The following is a 23,937-nucleotide window of genomic DNA, read 5'->3' as shown; positions in this document are numbered from 1 at the left end:
TCTTAACAAAATTACAATATCATACTTAATTATGAATTACTAATATTTAGGCAACAGTTGTTCTTTAGTATTTACCGTGTTTTATTTAAATATCTTAAATGTAACAAATGCTAAAATATTTTTAATAGTGACATTACATACTTTTTCAACACTGTGAGAGGACGTGCAAATACATCCACGCAAGAGTCATGGAAACTACTTTACGGAACTTGTCTCGTTGGTAAACTAGGTGTAAAATTAGGCAGATGTGGACTGGTGTTAAATTCATATTGTTTTTCATACATTTGTTTGACTCCATGTAAATGACCATTGTAGCCCTAAAGTTATGTAAACATAATACTCGTTGAAAACAAAATACAGTAAGACAGTGTCTGCGATTTTTAAATATTTTGTCTAAGTATAATGACATAAAATGATAAATAGTTATAATAATGTATATCGCAAGTAATATACATTTGTAATTACTAGGTGAACGCAAACTAGTGTTTTAACCGTCTTCTAATTTTTGATTAGTATTAATATTATAACCGAGTCAGACTCTGAGATTTTACTTTTAAACTTAGTCCTTGAATTTTTAAATATTTACATACTTTTAAAATTAAGATTGGTAAATCACCAACACCTAACTCTGGAGTTCCAGTTACTTTTATGTTGAGTATTTGAACATTTACACTGAATTTGAACATCCTCTTGGTGGGTCAAAGGAAGTTGTATGTATTTTAATTTTGTTTGAATGTGAATAATTTTTTGTTGTTGTTTCTTTTCAGATTTTACAAATTATTCATGTTTTTAACTTTTATTGTCCTAGGATGCTTTTACTGTTTTTATTAGTATTAATTTAAAATTAAGTCTATAATGATGAAATTGAACTAAATTTTTAGTTTTAAATTAGATTGACCAATTAGTGAAGAAAAGTACAAGAAACCAACTTTGGCATAAGCTATTTTGAATAAAGTTTCAATTATTTATCAACATACTGTTTTCTTTAACATTCATCTGTTGTTCTGTATAACTTACAATGTAATTTGTTGATCTTTAGAGGTATAATATTAAAATTACTATTTTGTGATTTTTTTGTGTTGCTTTCTTTTGAACTTGTAATGTTGTTTTTACGATTACTCTCTTTTTTCCAAATTGCACCTATTTTTCTTCAATCAAATTTGAGATAAATTTTTCACATGAAGTTAAAACATATTAATCTGATTTTCACACAAAAATGCAACAAAATATTCATTGTTTTCTCTAGAATTGTAAAACAAGATCTGCAGAAAAAAAAAGGACATTTTCTTAATAAGGAAGTCAAACATTAATATCATAATTTGCTGTGTGACTCAAAGTTATACAAGTAAAATATTTGACAATATATTTTTTAACTTGTACACTTTGTACACTGTCATTTGATCTAAAAATAATAAGTTGTATTATGCAGTGGAACATACATCTTATCTGAAGTTATGTTCAAACTTTCTTGATATTATTGTTGTTTACAGTATTATTTAAATGTTCAGTTTATCTATTTGTATTTTTATCAATATATGGAATATTTAATATTGTTAGCTTGGTATGTGGATTTAGGACTACTACAAATCTCTCAATGTATCCTAATTTTTGATATATTAATAGATTTATAACCAAACATATTACTATCAACAAGGCTACCAAACTAATGTAGTAGTGCATTTTGATCATAATAAGAATGAACATTATATTAATTCAACTACATTTACTACTTGGTTAATTTTTTTAGTTCTGGTCTGTGTTGGTGACTTGGTTTGGTGAGAAGTTAATGTTAATGGTCATTTGTTTATCAAATTGCTTTTGGATATTTTTTTCTAATTAAAAAAAAGTGTTTATAAATTTCATTTCATCTTTTTAATTTTTATATTTTTATCTATAGGATCTTTTTCTTTTCTTTAGATTCTTAATCTCTAAATAAATAAGCAAAAGATAAAAGAAGTCGTGGAAAAGCTATTGGAGACTGTGTAGCTTTAAGGAACTAGCATGTCAGTTTCAATTTCTATCCCAGAATTGCTGCAGACACCAGTAAAAAGGAAGAGTCTGTGGCGGGTAGGTTTAAGTTTGAACTTGCTAATTTAGTTGTTTTTGTTTATCACTGTTTTTGACAGTTGATCATTTATTTCAACTGGTGATTTTATTCATCTCAGTTTCTTTCTTCATTCTCAGTGCCTGGTACCTTGCTATAATACAGGGCTCGGACGACAAGCAAAATGAGTACTTTCAGTTGATTCAATAATATTATTAATATAACATTACTTTGTGCAACATTTATAGTAGGTTTATTTTATGTGAAGAAAAAATGATTTAAAAATTTAACTTTCAATTAATTCACTATTTCTTCTGAGCTCAACTGGGTTTGGGAAGTTTTAATATTGTTGCTTATTCCAACTTGTTCTTGGCCTTTTTTTATAAATCATGTAATAAGTACTAATTGAGTAATCAAATCCTTTATGAATATTAGCTATATTTGTTCACAATCCCCCCCAGAAAATAACATAATTCATTCAAGGTTAATTAGTATTTAAAGTGAAAAGAATTGTTTATTTTTATAATTTTTTAGGTTATTTGAGTAGTTTTATTACAAACAATAGTGTTAATTTATCAGACATTTGTTGTTTTTTATAGGAATGGAATCGATTGCCAAGATTTCTTCGACTTGTGTTACTTGTTATGTTCATGATGGCTGGTTTTTCAGTGGTGTATCTATATTTAATATTGTCGTCAGAACTTCCTTCAGTGAATAACAACAGAGGTTTTACACAGAAGCATTTTGAACAAAATATTAACCCTACTGAAAAGAAAGAGCTACTAGCTGAGGTTCAACAAATTGAACCTCCTCATAATAAGAGCAAGGAAGTGGTAAGAACATTTTTTATCAGCAGTAAATGTTTGTAAATTTAAATGCAATTTTGAATGTCACATAATTTATGTTGTATATTTAATAGGAACATTTACTAACACGTATGTTTTAATGATTATGTATTTACTTTAAAATGTCTTTACCTATACTTTGAATAACTATAATTTTCTTATATTAACTAAGAAAAATTCTACTAGATCGAAATAGATTTGATTACAATTTTAGTTAACTGTTAAACTACCATTTTGTCTTTGAACCTGTAGAAACATGACTTCATGATGATGAGAAAACCACTTGAAGTAAAAATGTATCTCGGGATGGCTGGTATAGGTATTAACAGAAGATGACCTAGGAAGGTCAAAATGCTGTTCTCTGCTATATTAGTAAAAGTGTTCATACCCATACTAGTCATCCTGAGATACAGAAGCATAACTTATAATACAGTTCCCTCACACTGAAGTGAAATACCCATACTAGCCATCCTGAGATACAGAAGCATAACTTATAATACAGTTCCCTCACACTGAAGTGAAATACCCATACTAGTCATCCTGAGATACAGAAGCATAACTTATAATACAGTTCCCTCACACTGAAGTGAAATACCCATACTAGTCATCCTGAGATACAGAAGCATAACTTATAATACAGTTCCCTCACACTGAAGTGAAATACCCATACTAGTCATCCTGAGATACAGAAGCATAACTTGTAATACAGTTCCCTCACACTGAAGTGAAGTACCCATACTAGTCATCCTGAGATACAGAAGCATAACTTATAATACAGTTCCCTCACACTGAAGTGAAATACCCATACTAGCCATCCTGAGATACAGAAGCATAACTTGTAATGCAGTTCCCTCACACTGAAATGAAAATGTATCAAAACTATTCTGATGTGATAAAATTGTGTACTAAAATTTGTAGGTCAATCAGATTGATTAGGACCAGTAAGATGGCATATGACATAAAGCTCTCCTAACTCATTAACAATAACGTGTATTTTGTGCAAATTAGCTAGTGATAAAAATACAGTTGGTAAAGTCAATATAGAGAATAAAGTTTCTTTGATCCAGGAAGATTTGTTTAGCCTCACTGAGTTGTCTTAAAGTTGTTTAAGTATTTGAGTACAAGAATATTAACATGGTTTTATAGTTTGCTGAAAAAGTACATTAAAAAGGCTAGATTCTTTAGAGTTTTCAACAGTGACTAAAGAAGTTAACAAGTGTTGTTCCTACCTTTTTTTATATATAAATTACATTGTTTAGAATGTTATGTTCAGTCTGGGCCTTTTTATTATAAAAAAAATGTACATTATTGCTTTGCTAGAAGAAATATTGAAGCAAATTGTAGTCGTAAATTATGGTTTGAAAGATAAAATATAATATGGAAACTTGCCATTTGTAATAAAGAATTTAGAAAGGGAATTTGGTTTCAGTGATTAAAAGACCATATAAATTCAACAAATTACATGATAGTCTGTCCATTTACTTGAAAAATAAAGTTAAGGGGTGATGACTTGAAAGTGAAAGGTGATAATTAGAAACTTTACAGAAATATTAAATATTGGTCATTATTTATAATATTTACCATAAAAACTTAAACTAAATTAAAAATTTCAATTAGAAGTAAATGCCTAAAATTTTACCCAAATCCTCAATAATTTTACTTGTTTCCTTGACAATTTATTCCCACCAGGCAGTAACCAAAGGCTGAAGATTTATTAGTTTGTTTATTTGCTAAACATCTTAGCATCAGAAATTAAGTTACTTTTATATTTTTCATAAGAATTTTATAATTCACTAAACCAGACCTCATTAAGTGGAAGATCTCATATCGCACGATGATCTTTTTTTTTCACCTTTTCTGTACTATAAGAAATTACATATAATGTACATTTTTCACCCTTTGATCTTTTAAATAGATTCTATTGGCCTTACACACCACTAGAGGTGATATAATTGAAGCTAATTATTTATAGATAAATGCAAGTGCAAGTTGACTGCCTTATTATAACAAGCAGTCACTGTGTGTCCAATAACAATGTAACTGATTTGAAAATCCAAAACTTTCAAAGCTAACATTGTCTCCATAGGAACACCTGGAGTAAGGATTTTATTTTTTTCCACAATGAGACTGTATTATAGGGAGTAACTTTAAGTAAAGTCTCTTGTTTGTGTATAATAATATTCACTGTGCTAAGTAAATTATTTTTGTGATTTAGTTATCTTTAAATTATAATGTGAATATTAACATGTAATATTTGTATAAAGAAAATGTGCCATTGAAACTTTGGATATACATACGTATATTTTAGTGAAAATAATTACATTTTAATGAAGTTAGATAGTGAAATAACAAGGAAGGACAGCATTATAAACAATAAATCCAAACCTCTGACTAATTATGTTAATTTGTTATAACTCAAAAACAATCCGAAACAAAAACAAATTAAACAAAAAACAGTGCATCAACTGAAAATATCCCAGGGTACAAGTTACAATGTGGGATTATAAAATCTAACCTAGGTTTTGGAGGTGACTGCAGAACCAGAACCCACATTGCAGTGGGGATACACCATCTACCAGTCTTAACTTCCATTTGTCAGTCTCACATAAAGAAATAAAGTAAGGTAAAAGTAAGATAACAGATATAAAAATAGAAATTGGGAGAGTGAGATGTGGGTGCTCAAGCCCACAACATCCCACATCTATATCACCCTTCACTGCCTTCATACAGTTGTGGGAAGGTGACTGCTCTCCCAAGTAAAGAATTAATTGAAATAAAAAATAAAGTAATAAGGAAATAAAGTACTACCATTTGGAAGTAAGTAAGATGAAAACTTACCTCTTGATGTTAGCATTCCAGCTCCCAATGAAGTAGAAAGGCACTAATTGACAGCACAGCAAACTATATCAGCATGAATCATCTATCAAGCTGTCCAAACAAACTAGTACAGCTTCCAACCACCACTCATTCACCTAGTCTACTGTGACTATCATGTTCTAAATTAGCCTTTTTATGCTGCACAGTGCACATCCATATAAAGTAGTGTCAAGTTGTTAAATGACCTTATTTTTAACTAAAAATAGTTATTAGGAATTTTAAGTATAATTTCTCTAACTGTTATCTCTTTATATTTATTTAATACATTCTTGTATTTGTGGATAATTACAGAAATGTATTTGTACATGATAACTGGATGAATAAATCTGGGGCAAAAGAAAGTATTTTCCTTTCAACAAGGGTTAACAAAATATAGCATGTAATACGTACAATCCACTAGCTTGATATTTTCACATTTTCATGGTAAAAAGATTTTGTATTTGACAAAGTGCCACATAAAAGACTTGTAAAGAAACTTATCTCTATTAGTGTGGGTATAAGTTAACTATATGGATAGAAGAGTGCCTGGGTGGAAGAAGTCAGAGGGTTGTTATTAAATGGAATTTGGTGAAACTGGATTAATGTCACAAGTGGGATAATTCAGGGTTCAGTCTTAGAGCCATTGTTCCATTTGATTTACATTAATAAGACAGATGAAGAAATGGTCAATAGATTACTTGAATTTGGTGATGGTATTAAAGTGTCAGATCTTGCTGGCTGTGAAGAGGATACTGCTGCTTTACGAAATGAGTTAGATCATTTAGTAAGTTGGGCAAATAAATTGTAGATGAATTTTAATTATAATAAATGCATGATAATGCATGTGGGCTATCATAATTTGAATTATAAGTTTAGTTTGGGTGGGAATAACCTTAAAATTATCATGAGAGAAAGGGATTTTGATGTAATAGTTGATCAGCCTCTTAAAGAGGTCATAATTTCATTGTATAAGTGACTGATTAGACCACATTTGGAATATTGTGTTTAGTCTTGGGCTTCTTACCTTAGGAAAGGCATTGAATCATTGGAAAGGGCTTAGAGAAAGGTGCCTAGGGAGAAGGGATTTTCATAAGAGGAGAGATTCAAATCCTTAAAATTGTTTTCTTTTGAAAACAGAAGAGTTAAAGAGGATCCGATTGAAGTATTTAAGATAGTAAAAAGAACAGATAATGCATCAACATTTTTCATACTCAACAGCAAGAATCATAGAACTAGGGGACACAAATATAGATTTAGGGAAGGTAGAAACCACCTTCAGCAAAGACAATTTTATTTTTCAAAGAGAGTGGTTGGCTTATGGAACGGATTGCCCTCAGATGTTGTGAAGGCAATAAATTTGAGTGAGGTTAAATGAAAATTTGATAGATATATGATTGATAAGGACTGGCTTTACATTTTATATATTATTTAATAATTTGGCTTAGAGGATGGTACAGCCAAGATGAACCAGTGAGGCCCTTGTTGTCCCTAACTTTACATTTAATATAAAAGAACACAGAATATAAGTTGTACAAGCAACATTTCCAAAGCTCTTTACCAAGTATACAAACTAATATCTATAATATTAGAAAGTGTGTGATCTTAATTAGGGTATTTTTAATTTGTTATACCTATAAACTATAAATAAATAATATATGAAGCAGGTAAAAAACAAAACCTTCCATATATCTAAACCTAGTTCATCATATTCTTATGGAACAATGTGATGTGCGAGTCTTTGTGTTTACTAAGCCAATACCAATGAGCTTAAAGGAAACTCTGATGGGGAAAAAATGAGGTTTTAATGTTCTTTATATTTTCTAATTTTGTTTAAATGATTTGCATGTGTTTGACGAATCAGTATTCTTCCACAGGGCAAAGATTTACTGAAACAGCTTTCCATTCGGAATGAAATGAAACATTTCGAAATTGAAGAAGCGGGTAAGCTTAAAAAAAATGTTTACAACTGTGTGTTTAAAGTTTAAGTGTCGATGTTCGTAAAAAACTTGTGATAATAGTCAACTAACATAATAAAATGTTTAGAAATTGCTTAATTAAATATGCTAGGGAATGTTATTGGTGCTTTTTTTTTAAAAAAAATGGTGCACTACTATGATTTGTATTTGGTATTCGTAAAAACTATTCAAACTGGTGGATTATGTACATTTCTTAAATTGAGCAAAGTGCTATCCAGTCCTAACCCCACTCACTGAACTTTTGACTGTGAGGGACACACACACCCAGCTTCATATGCTACATTATTTGATTCTCCTAAGAGGAAATAATTGATAAGACCTACAGAATATTAATAACCTTGCTGCAAGTCCATCCATTTAATTAACATAATTTTTAACACATATATAAGAGATTTACTTTATCAAAAATTATAAGTTTTAAAACAAAAATCATGAAAGTAGAAAAAAAATACTGAGTCTTTGTCTTAAGCATGCAAAATATTTTAAACATTCAAGTTAGCCATTTGGTAGGTCTTTATATTATTCTAAGCTGAATTTGAGGGTAGGAGTTTTTATTTGGGAGGGAGTTGTATTTTAATTGGTAGAAATTGTAAATTTGAGGATGATTGGCTAGTGCTTGGAATTTGTTGTTTGAGAAACTTGAGTGTAAACTTCTTTTGAAAATTGGTCAGTACATATATTTCAAATTAACCCTTTCAACACCAAGGACTGTCACGTATATCCCTTAGTTTCTTTGTTTTCACAATGTAAATGCTTGAAGAAATTACTTCTGGTATTAATGAGAACAAAAGTTTGGATGAAGCATATTTAGATATTTGGAAAGCATTCTAGAAGGTGACACACAAAATATTTGTTAAAACTTATCTCTATAGGTTTGGAGATAAGTTAGCTTGTTAAATTTATAAATGACTAGAGGGAAAACAACAGAAGATTATTATAAGTGGAGTCAAACTGTATTAAATGTTGGTAAATTCTGTTTATGATAATCAGGTTTTGGATTCTTCTAGTGATAAGAATGATACAGCTGCTTCAGAAAAATGATTTAAACCTTTTTGGTAAATTAAGCAAACAAGTGGCATATGATCTGTAAGTACAGTAATACATATGACGTATAGTTTTGTTGGGAATCACGTATTTAAGGAAAGGATGTTGGTATTGAGGATTGGTAACTTAAGTCAACAAAGCAGTGTACTGTTGCTAGTGGTAAGACAAAGATAAGTTGAATTGGTAGATATACTGTATATAATTTTTACAAAAAATTATTTCATTGTACAGGCTATTAGTCAGTAAGCATTACTTGTGATAATTGTATTTAGTTATGGCCTACTTTTCTTAAGAAGTACACTAAATGGTTGAAAGCAGGACTGCTGTGATGGTACCCAAGATAGAAAGGTTGTCATACAAGGACTAATTTTAAAACTCTGAACTTTGTTTTTTTAAGAGGATCTCACTGAGTTGCATAAGATTATTATGTGAATTGTTAGTTACAATATGCTAAACTATTTTATATCCAGTGGTGAGAATGACTGAACAACAGGACACAAATATAACAATTAGCATGGTATGATCATCTAATACTATAAATACTAACACACACATTTAATTGAATAATTTAAACTACATAAACTCTTAGAACCATGAGCTGATGGTCAGGGCACTGACTCGCAGTGTGCTCTATGTAGGATTCTTTGTCAGGGAATAGTTCAAGAGTTGATGTTGGGTAGTGTTAACCAGCCACCTTTCTGCCTTGTTTACCACTTCAAAATTGACAGTGGTTAGTGCAGGTAACCCTCAAGTAGTTTTACACAAAGTTTAATGGTCAAACATAAACTTACATCCTGTTTAATGCATGTCAGGTTTCCATTCAATAACAGTTACACTTGTCACAAGTATTGAATTTTGTTCTAATCATTTTGCTGTTTCACAGCATGTGATCAGAACAACTAATAATTAAATTCATCTTTGAAAATAACTACAAGCAAAGTTTACATGCCATTGAACAGAGCAGATTATAAACTATCTCAATATAGAATGAATATGATTTTGTAAAAGACTCAAAAGAATCGTCTTCTGTGGAGATGAAGAATGGAATGGAATGGAAAGTTTAAACAACTTTGGAACTGACCACTGACCTAGAAAATTGTTATGGTGTTTTTAGTTATTCTTTTCATTTCTGAAAATATTTTTGTGTTAAACTGTATTTCTTTCAGAGCTACAGTGACTTTCATCTTTGACAAGACATCAGTTAGGTTTAGTGGGTGCAGTAGGCAATGGCAAAATGTTCCATTGACTCAAATCCGTATTTATAGATTATTACTATTATTAACTTTATTGTATTGAAACAAAGCTTATAAGTAAAGTAACTAATTATTTATTGAAAATAAAAGATATTTATTAGATATAAATCGTTTCGACCAAGAATACTATTAACACAAATACTGTAACCTGAATTTCACCATTTTAAAAGGTCAAGTCTTGATATTGATAAGAGGGGTCATTCCATATAGAGTTTGCTCTCAGGTCACCACCTTTCTCTCTTCAATACTGGTTCTTATACTTATTTTCATGGACCTGGTCAGTCTTTTACTGCCGTTGATCTCTGTATCTGCCACGCTTCACTTTACTCTCGCTTTTCTTTGAGGGTTTACAATTACCAATGGGGCAGTGATCATTTTCCTATCCTTTTGAGGGTTATTGGCTGTGGTTGATACCACCTGACTCAAATGCCACAGTGGAAGTTGGATCAGGCTGACTGGTTCTCTTTCACTTTTCTATCTCAGAACTTCATCCAGTTGTTGTTGGTTTACCATTTTTTAACGACTGCATGGAAGCAATAACTGATTGCAATGTTCAAGCAGCTTTTCATTCTATACCTGAAACCTGAACGTGTTTCCCAAAGTTCTTGAGGCTTATCTCTGACCATAAGCTTATTTTCATTCCTCACATAAAGCAACTATGTATCAAGTATACTTAGGCACTGAACATCCTCCTTTCCCTCTCTTTTACCTCTCGGGGAGTAGATCAATGTTCTATGCTCAGAATTTATAGTGCCCTCATTCAATTCAAACTGGACTATAGGTCTCTGATCTGTCAGATGCTGTACCATATTCACCATCTGAGGATTTGGCTCTGCACACAGGCTTTCCACACTTCTCCATTCCAAAGTTTGTGTACCAAGTCCCATTAACCTCCTCTTCACCTCCCTCCACCATTTGCAACTCTACCTACAGTATGCTAACAAGTTTCAATCCTTACTACAGCATTCCACCTGGGGTTGTGTCATTCTTCTTCAGTGGGTCATGCTATTTCAAAATAGATGATCTGCAATTCCTTCTTCTGGTCTTTGAGTCCAGACACAACTGTTTGAATTGGGTCAGACATTGGATGATGTCACTGTCCCCAGTGATCATCTCATTCCATTGTTACCGTCCTCAAATACGCCGTTTCCTTGGGTCCTTTGAATAAAGCAGATACTCCCAATTGGAACTATCATCTTCTCTTTAACAAAAATTTTTCAAAACCATTCTTCTTTTCCTGTTTATTTTTATGGTTTGAAATCAGGTGCCTCTGTACGTTCTGCCATGGTTTACTGTGGTTTTGTATTTGCTTGCAGGATCCCCTCCACAGTTCCTATGTTCACTGCTGAGTTGTACATCATTTCTTTTGCATTGGATTGTTTAGCAGCTATGCAGTACATTTATTTTACTATTTACACTGACTCTCTTAGCTCTCTACTTTCCCTGAAATCACTTAACAGTAACTCTCACCCAGTTACATCAACATTCAACAACAGCTGTCCCATTTTTCTGTATCTTCCATTTGTATCCAGTTTCTCTGGACACCTAGCAATGTTGGTATTTATGGGAATAAGTTTATTGACACTGCAGTTAAGTTCATCTGCTGTGGTGCATGTTTTCTGTTTGGACTACTGTCCTATATTGAAGGCTCATCTTCATGCCAATTGGCAGTTGACATGGAGTGAGTAACGTGTCAACAGGTTTTCCAATTCAAAACTTCTGTTGTTCTTTGGCTGTCTTGTTTCCACAAGAATTGGAAGAATTAAGTTGTTCTGGCTAAGACTATACATTGGTCACAGTTTTTAAATCCATTGTTTTCTTTTATCAGGGACCGATTCACCAATGTAAAACTCCCACATCTTACTGTTGTTACAACTCTTAAGTGATGGCACCACTTTAGACATGTTTTCTACAAGTTAATCCTGACAGAGATTAGTGTCATTAGCAATGATAGCACTGTCCGACTTGATTGTCTCTTTAACTTCTTATGAGCCATTGGCATGTTTAATTCTAAATAAATCTTTTATGTGAACTCTTGGCACTGTTTTATTTTAACTCAACTTTTTACGATTTTTACTTGTTTGGTGCAGGTAACCTAGTCGCTTTGTGCCACTAAATGCCAAACAAACAGTCTGTTTTTTAATGGTTTTCAAATAATTCAGTTACCAAAGTAAAACACTGGGGAGTTAATTATTAGAAATCAAATGTCAGGTTTCATGACAAATAATTCAGCACAAATCTTTATTATTACATTCATATATCAACATTTTGATTGCACAAGTAAGACATCTAGTAGCAGTGATATGAAGTTTGTTTATTCAGTCATAAATAAAATTCTTGATGTCCTTTACATTGGAAACAAGCATGCTGTAGCAGTTCTTTAAAACAGTTTTATTTTAATATTTCTGAAATACAACACCAAGGTTTTTATTAATCAAACCCAGTTAAACCAATATTTTTGAGGGTTGTGGGTTTGAATCCCCATAACATCAAACATGCTTGCCCTTTCAGCTGTGGGAGCATTATAATATGATGGTCAATCTCACTATTCATTGGTAAAAGAGTTGGCAGTGGGTAGTGATGACTAGCTTCCTTCCCTCTGGTCTTACACTGCTAGATTAGGGACGGCTAGTGCAGATAGCACTCGTTTAGCTTTGCACAAAATTCAAAACCAAAAACAACTTTTATTCAGGTGTAACTCTAAATTTTAGCTTTCTAATTGACTTTTACTGTTATCACTTGGCAAGACTGTTGTTTTTGCTAGTGGCAGCTTGATGGAAACATTGGCCATGGATTTGGATCTTATATTTTGTCATGCTTTATTTATGAAAACTATGGAAAATATTTATTTTCCATTATTAAAATGATATATGTTGCTATAATGTATGCAGAATTTTAATTTTTTCAGAAATACGATTAACTGTTAATGTTGTGAATGAAAATGGTTATTTGTTGTGTTATGGAAACGATAATTTCTTCCCAGGTCCAACTAATCAATACCAAGAGGCTGTCGTTGAAGCTTTCAAGCATGCATGGAAAGGGTATCGAGAGCATGCATGGGGCCATGACCATCTAAAGCCAGTCTCCAAGTCTTTCCATGATTGGTTTGGTGTTGGACTCACACTGATTGATGCTCTTGATACTATGTTTATTATGGGATTGAAAGAAGGTACATATGGTGTGTGTAAAAGAAGCAGTCATTTTTGGAAGTTAAAAATGTGCCTGTGTGTTAGTGTTCAGAGTGTAAGCATTTGATTTTGTAAAATAAATTGTTTCTTAACTTAATAGAAAAAGATTCTTGTTGGAGCTTTTCTGAAGTAACAATTAATATGAGTTGTGAGCTGATTAAAGGGTTCAACTTTTGCAACAACAACAACTTGAAATTTGCTTCTTAATTTGTTTTATTTTGTTGTGTGATATATAGCTTCATTTAGGTAATGCTAGAGGAAAATATGACTTTTATGGAATAAGTTTAAACTACAAAAGCAGTGTAACTTATATTATTTTAATTGTTTTAAAAAGTTAATATATACTTTGGTCTTTTATCTTTCTTGTGTTCAAACAACCATCTCCATTATTGTAAAAATATTTACTCCTTTGTAATGAAACAATTTAAGGGACTTGTTAATAAATAGGTTGTTTCAAGAATTTTTTTGTATTATTTTAAATACATGTTGAAGTTTTACTAAGATGTTGCATCAGTTTCTTCAAAGTGTTCACAAATTATAGTTAAACTCACTTATGTTAGTTCTTTTTTAATTTTTTAATAAATCTTCAAATTTTTGCAATAAGAGTAAACAAACTGTTTTTTCAAGAATTATTGAGAGTGCAAGTAATTTATTTTTTAGAGATCTCACGTAAGATAATCCACTGTTAAATCAACACGTTAATATGATCCAAACATTTCTAAGCATTTTCACCATCCATTTCTGCAGTATAATTTTGTTATTTTTCTGTTACTCACTTTGCAGAATAATTAATACTTAACTTTTCTTACATGTATTTACTCTTATTCAAATGTATAAATAATTTTAACTTTGTTGTAATTTGTTTAATTGTCATAGAATTTCAGGAAGCCAGGGAGTGGGTGGCTAGTAAGTTAGATTTTAATATCAACAAAGATGTGAACTTTTTTGAAACAACAATTCGTGTACTTGGGGGACTTCTAAGCACATATCATCTGTCACAAGACAAGTTATTTTTAGAAAAAGCAGTAAGTATTTGTAATTTTTATTTTAAATTGAAAATTTTCAATTTTGTTAACAAAAAGAGCCATAAACAATGAATGCTATATTCAGCTAGAAAATGTATCACAGTTTTATCACTGTAAACTATTTTAGCCCAGATGTATAAATATAAACATTCTCTGTTAGTTTTCAGTGTTTTCAAGAATGGTCAGGATAGAACAAAAGGGACAGAAACATTGCAATGGGTCATCGTTTATGTAAAGTGTCTTAAAGAAACCCACACTTCCTTTGTTGTATATGTTCCTACTAGAGTTTCAATAGCCATTTTATGTAATGCTACACTGGCTTTATAAATGTTAATAGTTTCCACAGCTGGGGTCAAACTTCCCTGAAGAAAGAGTCTTAAAATACATGAAAAGGAAATGTGTTGGATCCATCACTCATCATATGAGTATCCAAAAAACTTCAATCCACCAACTTCTACCAAATCCACTGTAGATAGTATGCTAAAGAAATAGGAGGCCATTGGAAGTTATAATGTAGAACAACTGGCTACAAACCTGGAGTTAATTACTTCTTGGTTCATATAAGATTTGATACGTATAAGAGAACCAGACATCTGTGACTAAGTGATTTTTCAATGACTGCAAACCAAAACATCTGCTGTGCACGAGGAGCTTCATACCATTTGATCTCACTAGCTGACTACAGCTCAATAAGCTGCTTGTCATAAACATTAATACAAGGATTGAACTAACAGTGCATTCAGTTAGGATGAACAACAAGAGAACTGTCGTGTGGAGTGAAGAAAGTAGACTTTTCATCATGTACGTTGGAAAGACCAGTCTGGTTTAACCGAAACATGGTGAACATTTTGGATACAACTGTGTCATCTTAACCATAAAGAGTTGTGGAATAATATTCTTTTGTAGACTTGTCGTGTCAAGCTTGGACCATGTTACAGTGCTTGAATTAATGAAGTTCTCTGAGGAAGAACTAAACTTCTATCAGTATGATGAAACACCATGCACAATCTGTTTTGCGATGGCTCAAGACAGCATCTATAATTAGTCTTGTCATCAGTTAATTAAATACAACAAATATTTGTAATGTTATCTTTACTCCAAATAACAAATAAATCTCTTAGTGTCATTCACTATTATTTTAACATCAAAATATCTATCATCTCTCATTACTATAAAATTATACCTGAAAATGGTGTTACAATCTGAGTGAAAGTGATTTAAAAGCCTCCAGTTATTATTGCTTGTTATTAAACTTATTTGAAAAGCTGAATCTATTATATTTTTTTTGTTGATTTATGTTTTAAATTGGACTAAATGTGTTTCACACAAGAATGGTTGTGAAACTTAATTTATTGTATGTTTGCCAAAGTTGGTTACTGATGGGTGTTTTTTCAAATGTTGTTTAGTGCATAGCAATAAAACACTATGTTCAGAATTTTATTTCTAATGGAAATACATGCAGCATCCTAACTCTAATGAAATTAGCTTTCCATTTTATATCAGATATTTACTGTTACAGAAACTCTTCTAGAAGAGGAATTCCTATTGCATATTAAAAGTCCATTATGAAAGAATTAACACAAACAATTGTGGAAAAAAGTAGGGTTAACAAGACCATCAGAAACTCAAGTTCTATGAATTCATTATCAGTATTCTTCTTCAGAAGCAAAATGAATTATATACAGAATTATTTTAAATAACACATAATTTTTCATCAATATTATTAGACAATATAACTTGTGGTGTTATTATGAATATTGAATTTAAGAAAATCTTGTCATACTCAGCATTTGTATGTTTCTGGTTGTTGTTTTTTAGGAAATTTAACAATTATTAGCTTGCTTCATTTATTCATATAAAGTGTATTACCCTGTTGTTTTAGTGTTATTTTTGTCATTACATAAAAGATTAACTACTGTGAGTTTTGTGACAGGTGGACATTGCCGACCACCTGATGCCTTGTTTCAGGACTAGATCAGGTGTTCCGTATTCTGATGTTAACCTGAAAACTGGGTTTGCTCATGCTCCTCTCTGGGGTTCTGACAGCTCAGTATCTGAAGTCTCAACTGTACAGTTGGAGTTTAGAGATCTCAGTCGAATTACTGGTAATCCTAAATATGAAGTGAGCAATTTTGTTTTCTTTCTTCCTTGTATTCGTACAACGTGTACAAGATATATACAAAATGATTGTGTGAGGATGTGCAGACTTTCCAAGTGTTATTGTGTATTATCGTAACATGCAGTGCATGATAATATTACCTCTCCTGTTTACAGTGAGAATTTACCGTCTAATGCATATGAGTACTGAAGTCTGAATTTTCCCTCTAAACCTGTATACACATAGTTATTATCATACACTCTTAACACAAATGTTTTGTTTTTTTTGTAAGGTTTATTTTGAAATTGAATCAAGATATGTGGATGTTTGAGGATAAAATTGATTTTTATGACCATGACACTTAAAATTGCATGTCATATAAATATGTAGTTAAAACTAGTAAAGTTTTCTGAATGAATGGCATAAAACCTGTTTGTTTTTTCTGTTAAATGTACGATTTTTAACACTTGTTGGTTTTGTTAATTTGGTAGATCGTACAAATATTATTGTCTCGAAACTTGTTTCTTTCAAATTCTTTCCTATCAGGAGGCAGCTTTCCACGTGTCAAAATACTTACATACTTTACCCAAAAAAGATGGACTAGTGCCAATGTTTATCAATGCTGATAAGGGCCAGTTTCGTACTCATTCCACTATAACCCTTGGTGCACGTGCAGATACTTATTATGAGTACCTTCTGAAACAGTGGATCCAAACGGGAAGGAACATATCATGGTATGTAACACAAAACCAAAAGAGAAGTAAGAACACATTATGAGTATTTTCTGAAACTGTACAGCCAGTCTGAAGTAAAACATTTGTGTTACACAATATATGTATGAAGCAATAAACTTTGGAGTTTCAATTATATACTGCTTTGTGTTTCAATGCAGTGGTCTATATTAATAATTTTAGTATTTTGTATGATTTATTTTGTGTTACTATTAAAATGATTTGATACAGCATACTGCTTTACCTATTTTGTTAACCCTAGTTACTGAATCAAAATCACACTTAAAAGTAATGTTATGTTGTTTCTATAAAATTACTATAAAAGGCTCGTGACATCACAAGCAAATAATTTATTATAAAAGTGTTATAATAAATTTTTGTATTATGTCACCAGAATAGATTGGTTTGATATTTTCAGAAAATAATACAGTTTAAGATCTAAGAAAATGTGAATATTGAGGTAGAAATAACATTGAAATGATGAAACTCTGTAGAATGGACGGCAACTTCCTGTTGTGGAGACACAAGTGTAGAGGGCAAGTGTAAAGTCCTGAAGATGAAAGGCAGATGACTTTCCAAACATCATCCTCCACACTTGTGTCTCCACAACAGGAAGTTGCTGTCCATTCTACAGAGTTTCATCATGAATACTCTGCCTAAACAATGTTAAGAATATTGAAATTGGTTTTAGAATTACAGTAGTCTTAAATCTGGAGATTTGCATAATTAAGGAAATTCCAGTTTTTGATCACTTGATCAGTCCCAAGCAAACACTTAACCATAAAATATTAAATAAAATTCCACAAATGTAGTAACCACATAGACCATCTATAAAACAGAACCAATCTTCCTTAATTTGTATGTTCTGCTTATTTTCCTACTCTTCAATTTATCATCATGGTGTATAAAATCCTAGTAATTTATTTAACCAGTAAGATGTTTTTTTTTTTGTATTTCCTAAATAACTCGATAGAAATATTCTGTGAATGACTCCAGGGTAAATTTTGTTTCATTGTCTGTGGACAGGTTAAAAGAAGATTACATGGAAGCAATAGAAGGAGTCATGAAAAACCTCGTTCGGAAAAGTCAGCCAAAGCAGTTGGTTTTTGTAGGCGAGCTCTTGAGTGGAAGAAACTACAGTCCAAAAATGGCAGGTTTAATTCTTCCTTTCTTGTGTGTCATTCTCTATAGAGTTCGTTAGTTCCTTTTATCTTCTGTTTTTTGTGCTTATATCTTTCTCTGAACCAAAACGTTTTTACTGTTGATACTTTTGAGTTCATGCATGTATTTTGTTTCAGTTATTTGTATTCTTAAAGCTTTAACAAAATTTATTCATTCATGAAAAATAAAATATAATATATACACGTGTTTTATAGTTCATTCACCATGGATACAAGAAAATTCAGATTTTGTACTGTACGATGCCTGGTACTATTTAAACATCAGAAGAATTTTTATGTGGACTTGTAGTAAAACATTAGGCCTAATTGTTCTTGAATAAATCATTTGTCACCCCTCTTTATTAAAAAATAAAATAAAATATGTTTCCCTTTTTATAAATCCTATAGTATTTTTATTTTCTGTGAGTTATTTTCAAAATGGGAATATATCAAGTCCATAACTGTATCATGACTCCTTAGTTTCCCAATAGCCATATATTCATGAAATTTATTTAATCAGAGAAACTTCTTATAGAATTAATTGTTTATTATATGTTGCCATTAGAATTCCTGAAAATAACTTTCACAATTATTGTTTTAACGTAATACGTTTAAATACATCAAACGTACTTTTGTTATTTCAGTTTAGTTATGGTTAATGTTATGTGCCTTTTAGCTATTTGGTGAACAGGTTTTTGGCATCCTTTGTTTGGTTTGTAAAGCTGAGAGCTATGTGAAATTGTTACGTTTTAAAAATTTCTGAGATGTCCTTTAGAGCAACTAATTTGTTTTTAATATAATTTAAAATGCTTATGATCCCTTTACTGTGATGCACATTTCATCTTTTATTTTGTTTCCGCAAAGACAAATTAGTTGCATCCTTGAAGTTCAATAAATACATTTCTGTAAGAAAATAATAATACAGGTCCACAATCCCTTTTCCAAACCCCTTGGGGCCAGTTGTGTTTTTGAATTTTTCTGATTTTAGAACAAATGTATCACCCCAATAGGGTCCATAATCAAACATTAATACTGCAGCAAACATGTATGAATACTCAAAGTAAGTGGATAATATAAAAAGACTACAAATACTACTACAGTTTATTTATAGAGAAATGTATTGATAAATAGTGGGATAATTATAGACCATAAATTATCTAAAACGTTTTATTTCCAACAAAAACATTCGGTAACACTTAAATGTACACAGTCTCAAATGAACAGTAATTAAATACATTAATATATATGCAAAAACGGCTCGTTTGGGTTGAGAAAATATTTTACATAGAAGAACGAACAACGTTTCGACCTTCTTTGTAAAATATTTTCTCAACCCATACGAGCCGTTTTTGCATATATATTTCTCTACAAGTGGGTTTTCTCGACATCACTGATTAATACATTAATATTCAGATTAAGTGGGATGAATAAAGATTATAAATAGTACTACAGTTTACTTATATGCTGTAATAATAAACTGGAAAATGACTTAGTGGAATAAATATAAGAACGTAAATAGTCTGGGACATTTTCACAGTGACATTAAACACAAAGTCACAAAATGAAAAGTAAGACAAAAATATCAGTAAACAGTAGACATACGTATGACCAGTAGGAGCTCTGAAACACAACTGATGTGCCTGTCAGGCAGCTGGGCCACGCTGCCACATCACACCTGATTGATATGGGTCAAGTGGGTTGTGGAGTTGGGTCAGCTGTTGTACTTGACGCTCCACACTCCACAAAAAAATCTTCAGTTTTCGGAACTTCTGATACGGGATTGTGGACCTGTAATAATAATAAAATAATAGTTTTATTTCTGATTGTATTTTATTAATTTGTATTTCTATAATTTTGTTTGAAAATAATTTTACTTTATGGATAAACTATTTTTGTTATCTTGTCCCAGGACCATTTAGTCTGCTTTCTATCTGGTACCTTAATTCTTGGTTTTCATTATGGAATGCCAGTCTCCCACGAAAGGCTTGCTAAGCAACTCATGGAAACATGCTACAAAATGTATGCCAGTACTGCAACATTTCTTAGTCCTGAAATAGCGTACTTCAGTATGAACAATGGAGGAGGTTCAGATATCATTATTAAGGTGTGTCATAAAATACATCTCGCTAAAAAAAAATGTTCAGTGAAATTCTAGTTTTAAAATAGATGCTTCCATTATTTTATATTTTCCATTCACTTAGTCACTGGATATTGCCTCTTATATCTTGTACAAAACATTTCTATTAACTTTATGATCTTACAAAAGAGAATAAAAATCCAGTTTATAATAAGATTATTGCATTCAGGTACGTTTTTTTTTCCATGTAGTAAAATAATTGAGACTTGAACCTATTAAAATGTTTTTCTGAGGCTTAAAGTGTTGTTCATTTAACAAATCAGTTCAAATATTATTCAGTAAGAATAATCTGGTTATAGTTTGTTGCACTTGATTAGAAAACTATAGAGAACTCAGTAATGTACAATATTCAATGCGAGGTCGTGAAACAATATTTATTTTACAAAGATCATAATAGGAATCTCCTTTTCTTCAGGCAGAACTTGTTTAGAAATAATTCTCTTTTGGACGATTAGAAGTTTTCAGATTTCCTCCAAATTATATCTGTATTTTGATCCTGTACAAAAATTTTAATCACTTGAGTGTTTTTATTAATATGTGCTGTATTCATTTTCTCAATATCTTACTTTCTGATTTACAGAGCAATGATGCCCATAACCTCTTACGTCCTGAAACTGTTGAAAGCTTGTGGTATATGTATTACTTCACTCGTAACGAGACGTATCGCAAGTGGGGATGGAACATTTTTCAAGCATTTGAACGTTACACCAAAGTTAAAACAGGAGGTTACACCACAATTGGAGACGTTCGAAATCCCCTCTTTGTACGTCCGCGTGATCTCATGGAAAGTTTTTTCTTGGGAGAGACTTTAAAGTATTTTTATCTTCTGTTTAGTGACAAACAAGAATTTCTTCCGTTGGATAAAGTTGTTTTTAATACCGAAAGCGCACCCTCTGCCCATCTACAACAATAGATAACAGTGAAATAAATTAAAGTTTGTATTTTAAATTGTTGTACATAAAACATTGACATTTGTGGTTTTAATTATCTTTTGGTTTAATCTACAGGTACAAGGGCTTATGATAAATATGAAGTTATGAATATTGCGAGAGAACTTAAGTACAATTAAGATTATTTAAGTGATAATTGTAAAACAGTACATAAACTCAATGTTATAATTTGTAATATTAAACTATAACACAAGGTAAAAACATTGCTTGCTTTTATGAACTTGGGAGAAAAAAGTAAAGTATCCTATTTTTAATTACTTCATAAATGTCCCCTGCTGGTACAGCTGTAAGATTATGGATTTACAATGCTAAAATCAAGGGTTCAATTCCCCTCGGAGGACTCGGAAAATAGACCGATGCGGCTTTACTATAAGAAAACACACACTTTACAAATGAATAAAAACTGAATAACCTGAACATTTTCGAAAAGTGGGAACTGCTTTACAATATATTTTCTTAAAATTAAAAAAAAAAAAGTTGAAAATTTATTAAGTGTTAGGTAAGAAGGTGTTTCTTTACTTTGAAAGAAAGAAACAATTAGTACATATGTTTGAGGAAAAATCTTGTAACAGAACTTTAACTGAATGGGGATTAGTTGCTAATCAAGCAAAACGTCACGTCTTGCTAAACCTTTGCGATTGAAAAAAACAATCATTAAATTTAGGTTTAATAAATACTGATGAACTGTATAGAATTGTATTGCACATATACATATATGAACTTGAAACAATTTTTTAAGATAAAAGAAACAATGTTGTCATGTTATTGTTTGTGATATTGTATATATTTAATTAAATAATACAATATTTTCTAAACTTAATATTGTATATAAGCTTATTCATTAAAAAATAGTTGATATTACATTTAAACAGAAAAGTACAAACTTCTGATTGACAGAATTTAATATTGTAATTTCCCTTACTTATTGAAATACTTTGCATCTTATATAGGTAGATTATTGTAGTTGTAGCTATATTGCCTTCCCTGTATAAAACCTGCTATAGTGTGGATCCTTGTAGATCCATGAAAGAGTTGAGGATGAGAGCTAGACTTATTATATTGGTTAGGCTTAGTGTACTGATACATTAACATCTTGATATTTATGTCCAAACATCATACATGGGGCTCGAATTCTAACTTCAAGAACAATTTACTGTCTCCTCCCATCAAATAAAAATATAATACAGTTATTAAAATTGTATAAGTTACATTTTGTTTGGTAAGAGTTCCATTTTTCCTCTTTTTGATGATGCTAAAATATTTAGTCACAAAATTTAATATGATCATTTTCTTTGGGATCTGCTGGTTAGGGTACTTGACTCACAACCTGTAGGTTATGAGATCAACACATCACTGATCGTGCTTGCCCTCTCTTCTGAGGAGGCATTATAATGTGATGGTCAGTCCCTTTATTAATGGGTAAAATAATAGTGGCCTAAGAGATGGCAGTAGGCGGTATAAACTGACTACTTTTTTTCTAATCTATCACTTTAACTGTAAGAATGGCTAGCACAGATAGCCCTAAAGTACCTTTGTATAAAAATAAACATTTTCTTTTAATTATTGTTTCTAAAAACGTGCTTAAAAACAAATAATTAAATATTTTGGGGTGTTAAATGTCAGTGTTAGAAGAACTACACTACTGACAGTGTCATTTAGTTGTTCATATCTGTTTTCATTGTTGGTTGTTGATGCATATTAACTATACAGAACAGAAATGGTAAGATAGTTGTGCACATGTCATATCAAAAGCCTCTGTTGTATCTTGCCTTGAAGGAACTAACTTGCCATGTTAGTTGACTATGACTCTCTTAAGGTAGCCAAATGCCTCGTCCTACAGCCCGTTCCATTGGCTGTAGTTTCGCTAGATAGTAGATAGGGACAGTGGGAATCTCGTTAATCCATTCATGCGCGTCACTAATTAGATGACGAAGCATTTGGCTACCTGAAGAGAGTCATAGTTATAGTATAAGTTTATTATAAGTTTATATTATAAATATAAATTTATATTATAAGTTATAATACTATAAACTTAGTATTATACTAAGGGTATAATACTAATACCCTTAGTATTATGGGTAATACTAAGCTAATCAGTTAGCTTATAACGTGCTAATGTTATAACATTAGCAAAAAAAAACAATTACATCAGGTAACTGCCTAACCAACTTAATACCTCTGTTAACATACTGTTTTATTATATATTTTTATGAATAACTAATTTAATATTTAGGGATTTTGAAGCAAGTGTTTAGTGTTGAAACTTGTATTTGTTCACTGTTTTGGCTGTTATTATTTTTGTTTTGTTTTTTATGCTAGATTTACATATTTTTAATGGTATTTGTTTTATTACACCACCCTGTTGCTTTTATAAAAATAATCATCAGAAAATGAGGGATGATTATAGTTTCTACTCCATCTTATTAATTATATTAAGTAAAGAATGAACTTCAATTATTTTTATCTTTTTTTTTATGTTTTATTGGTTTATTCTTTCAACCTGAAGCAAAATCAAGTGCTAGATTTCAAACTCAGTCCTCAGACAAACAAAAACAAGTGCTAAATTGTAAACTCATTTCTCAGATGAGCAAAAACAAGTGCTAAATTGTAAACTTATTCCTCAGACTATC

At 31.1% G+C, this 23,937-nt stretch overlaps 1 protein-coding gene across 2 annotated transcripts; it reads left to right on the top strand.

The window, feature by feature from the left end:
• Nucleotides 1-147: 147 nt before the first annotated feature.
• LOC143247582 (endoplasmic reticulum mannosyl-oligosaccharide 1,2-alpha-mannosidase-like) lies at nt 148-21,342 on the top strand. Of its 2 annotated transcripts, none has more exons than XM_076495885.1 (11): nt 148-714; nt 1,918-2,067; nt 2,644-2,877; nt 7,620-7,686; nt 13,002-13,187; nt 14,083-14,231; nt 16,165-16,353; nt 16,876-17,063; nt 18,087-18,210; nt 20,130-20,324; nt 20,938-21,342. In XM_076495885.1, exons 2-11 carry the CDS (start codon nt 2,002-2,004, stop codon nt 21,268-21,270), a joined length of 1,731 nt encoding a protein of 576 aa, XP_076352000.1. In that variant the 5' UTR covers nt 148-714; nt 1,918-2,001; the 3' UTR covers nt 21,271-21,342. The 2 variants fall into 2 exon arrangements, with proteins under 2 accessions (XP_076352000.1, XP_076352001.1); XM_076495886.1 differs by having other exon boundaries at nt 164-710.
• The last annotated feature ends 2,595 nt before the right edge of the window (nt 21,343-23,937 follow it).

The sequence above is a fragment of the Tachypleus tridentatus genome, chromosome 3 (assembly GCF_004210375.1).
Source record: "Tachypleus tridentatus isolate NWPU-2018 chromosome 3, ASM421037v1, whole genome shotgun sequence".
Lineage (NCBI taxonomy): Eukaryota > Metazoa > Arthropoda > Merostomata > Xiphosura > Limulidae > Tachypleus > Tachypleus tridentatus.
This window is presented reverse-complemented; position numbering and strand designations above follow the sequence as displayed.

Bases quoted from the DNA above. Each gene is read 5' to 3' on its own strand.
- LOC143247582 (XM_076495885.1), top strand. From the start codon at position 2,002: ATGTCAGTTTCAATTTCTATCCCAGAATTGCTGCAGACACCAGTAAAA. The intron at 16,354-16,875 runs GTGAGCAATTTT...CTTTCCTATCAG, and splicing joins CTGGTAATCCTAAATATGAA to GAGGCAGCTTTCCACGTGTC. The intron at 18,211-20,129 runs GCAGGTTTAATT...ATCTTGTCCCAG, and splicing joins GAAACTACAGTCCAAAAATG to GACCATTTAGTCTGCTTTCT.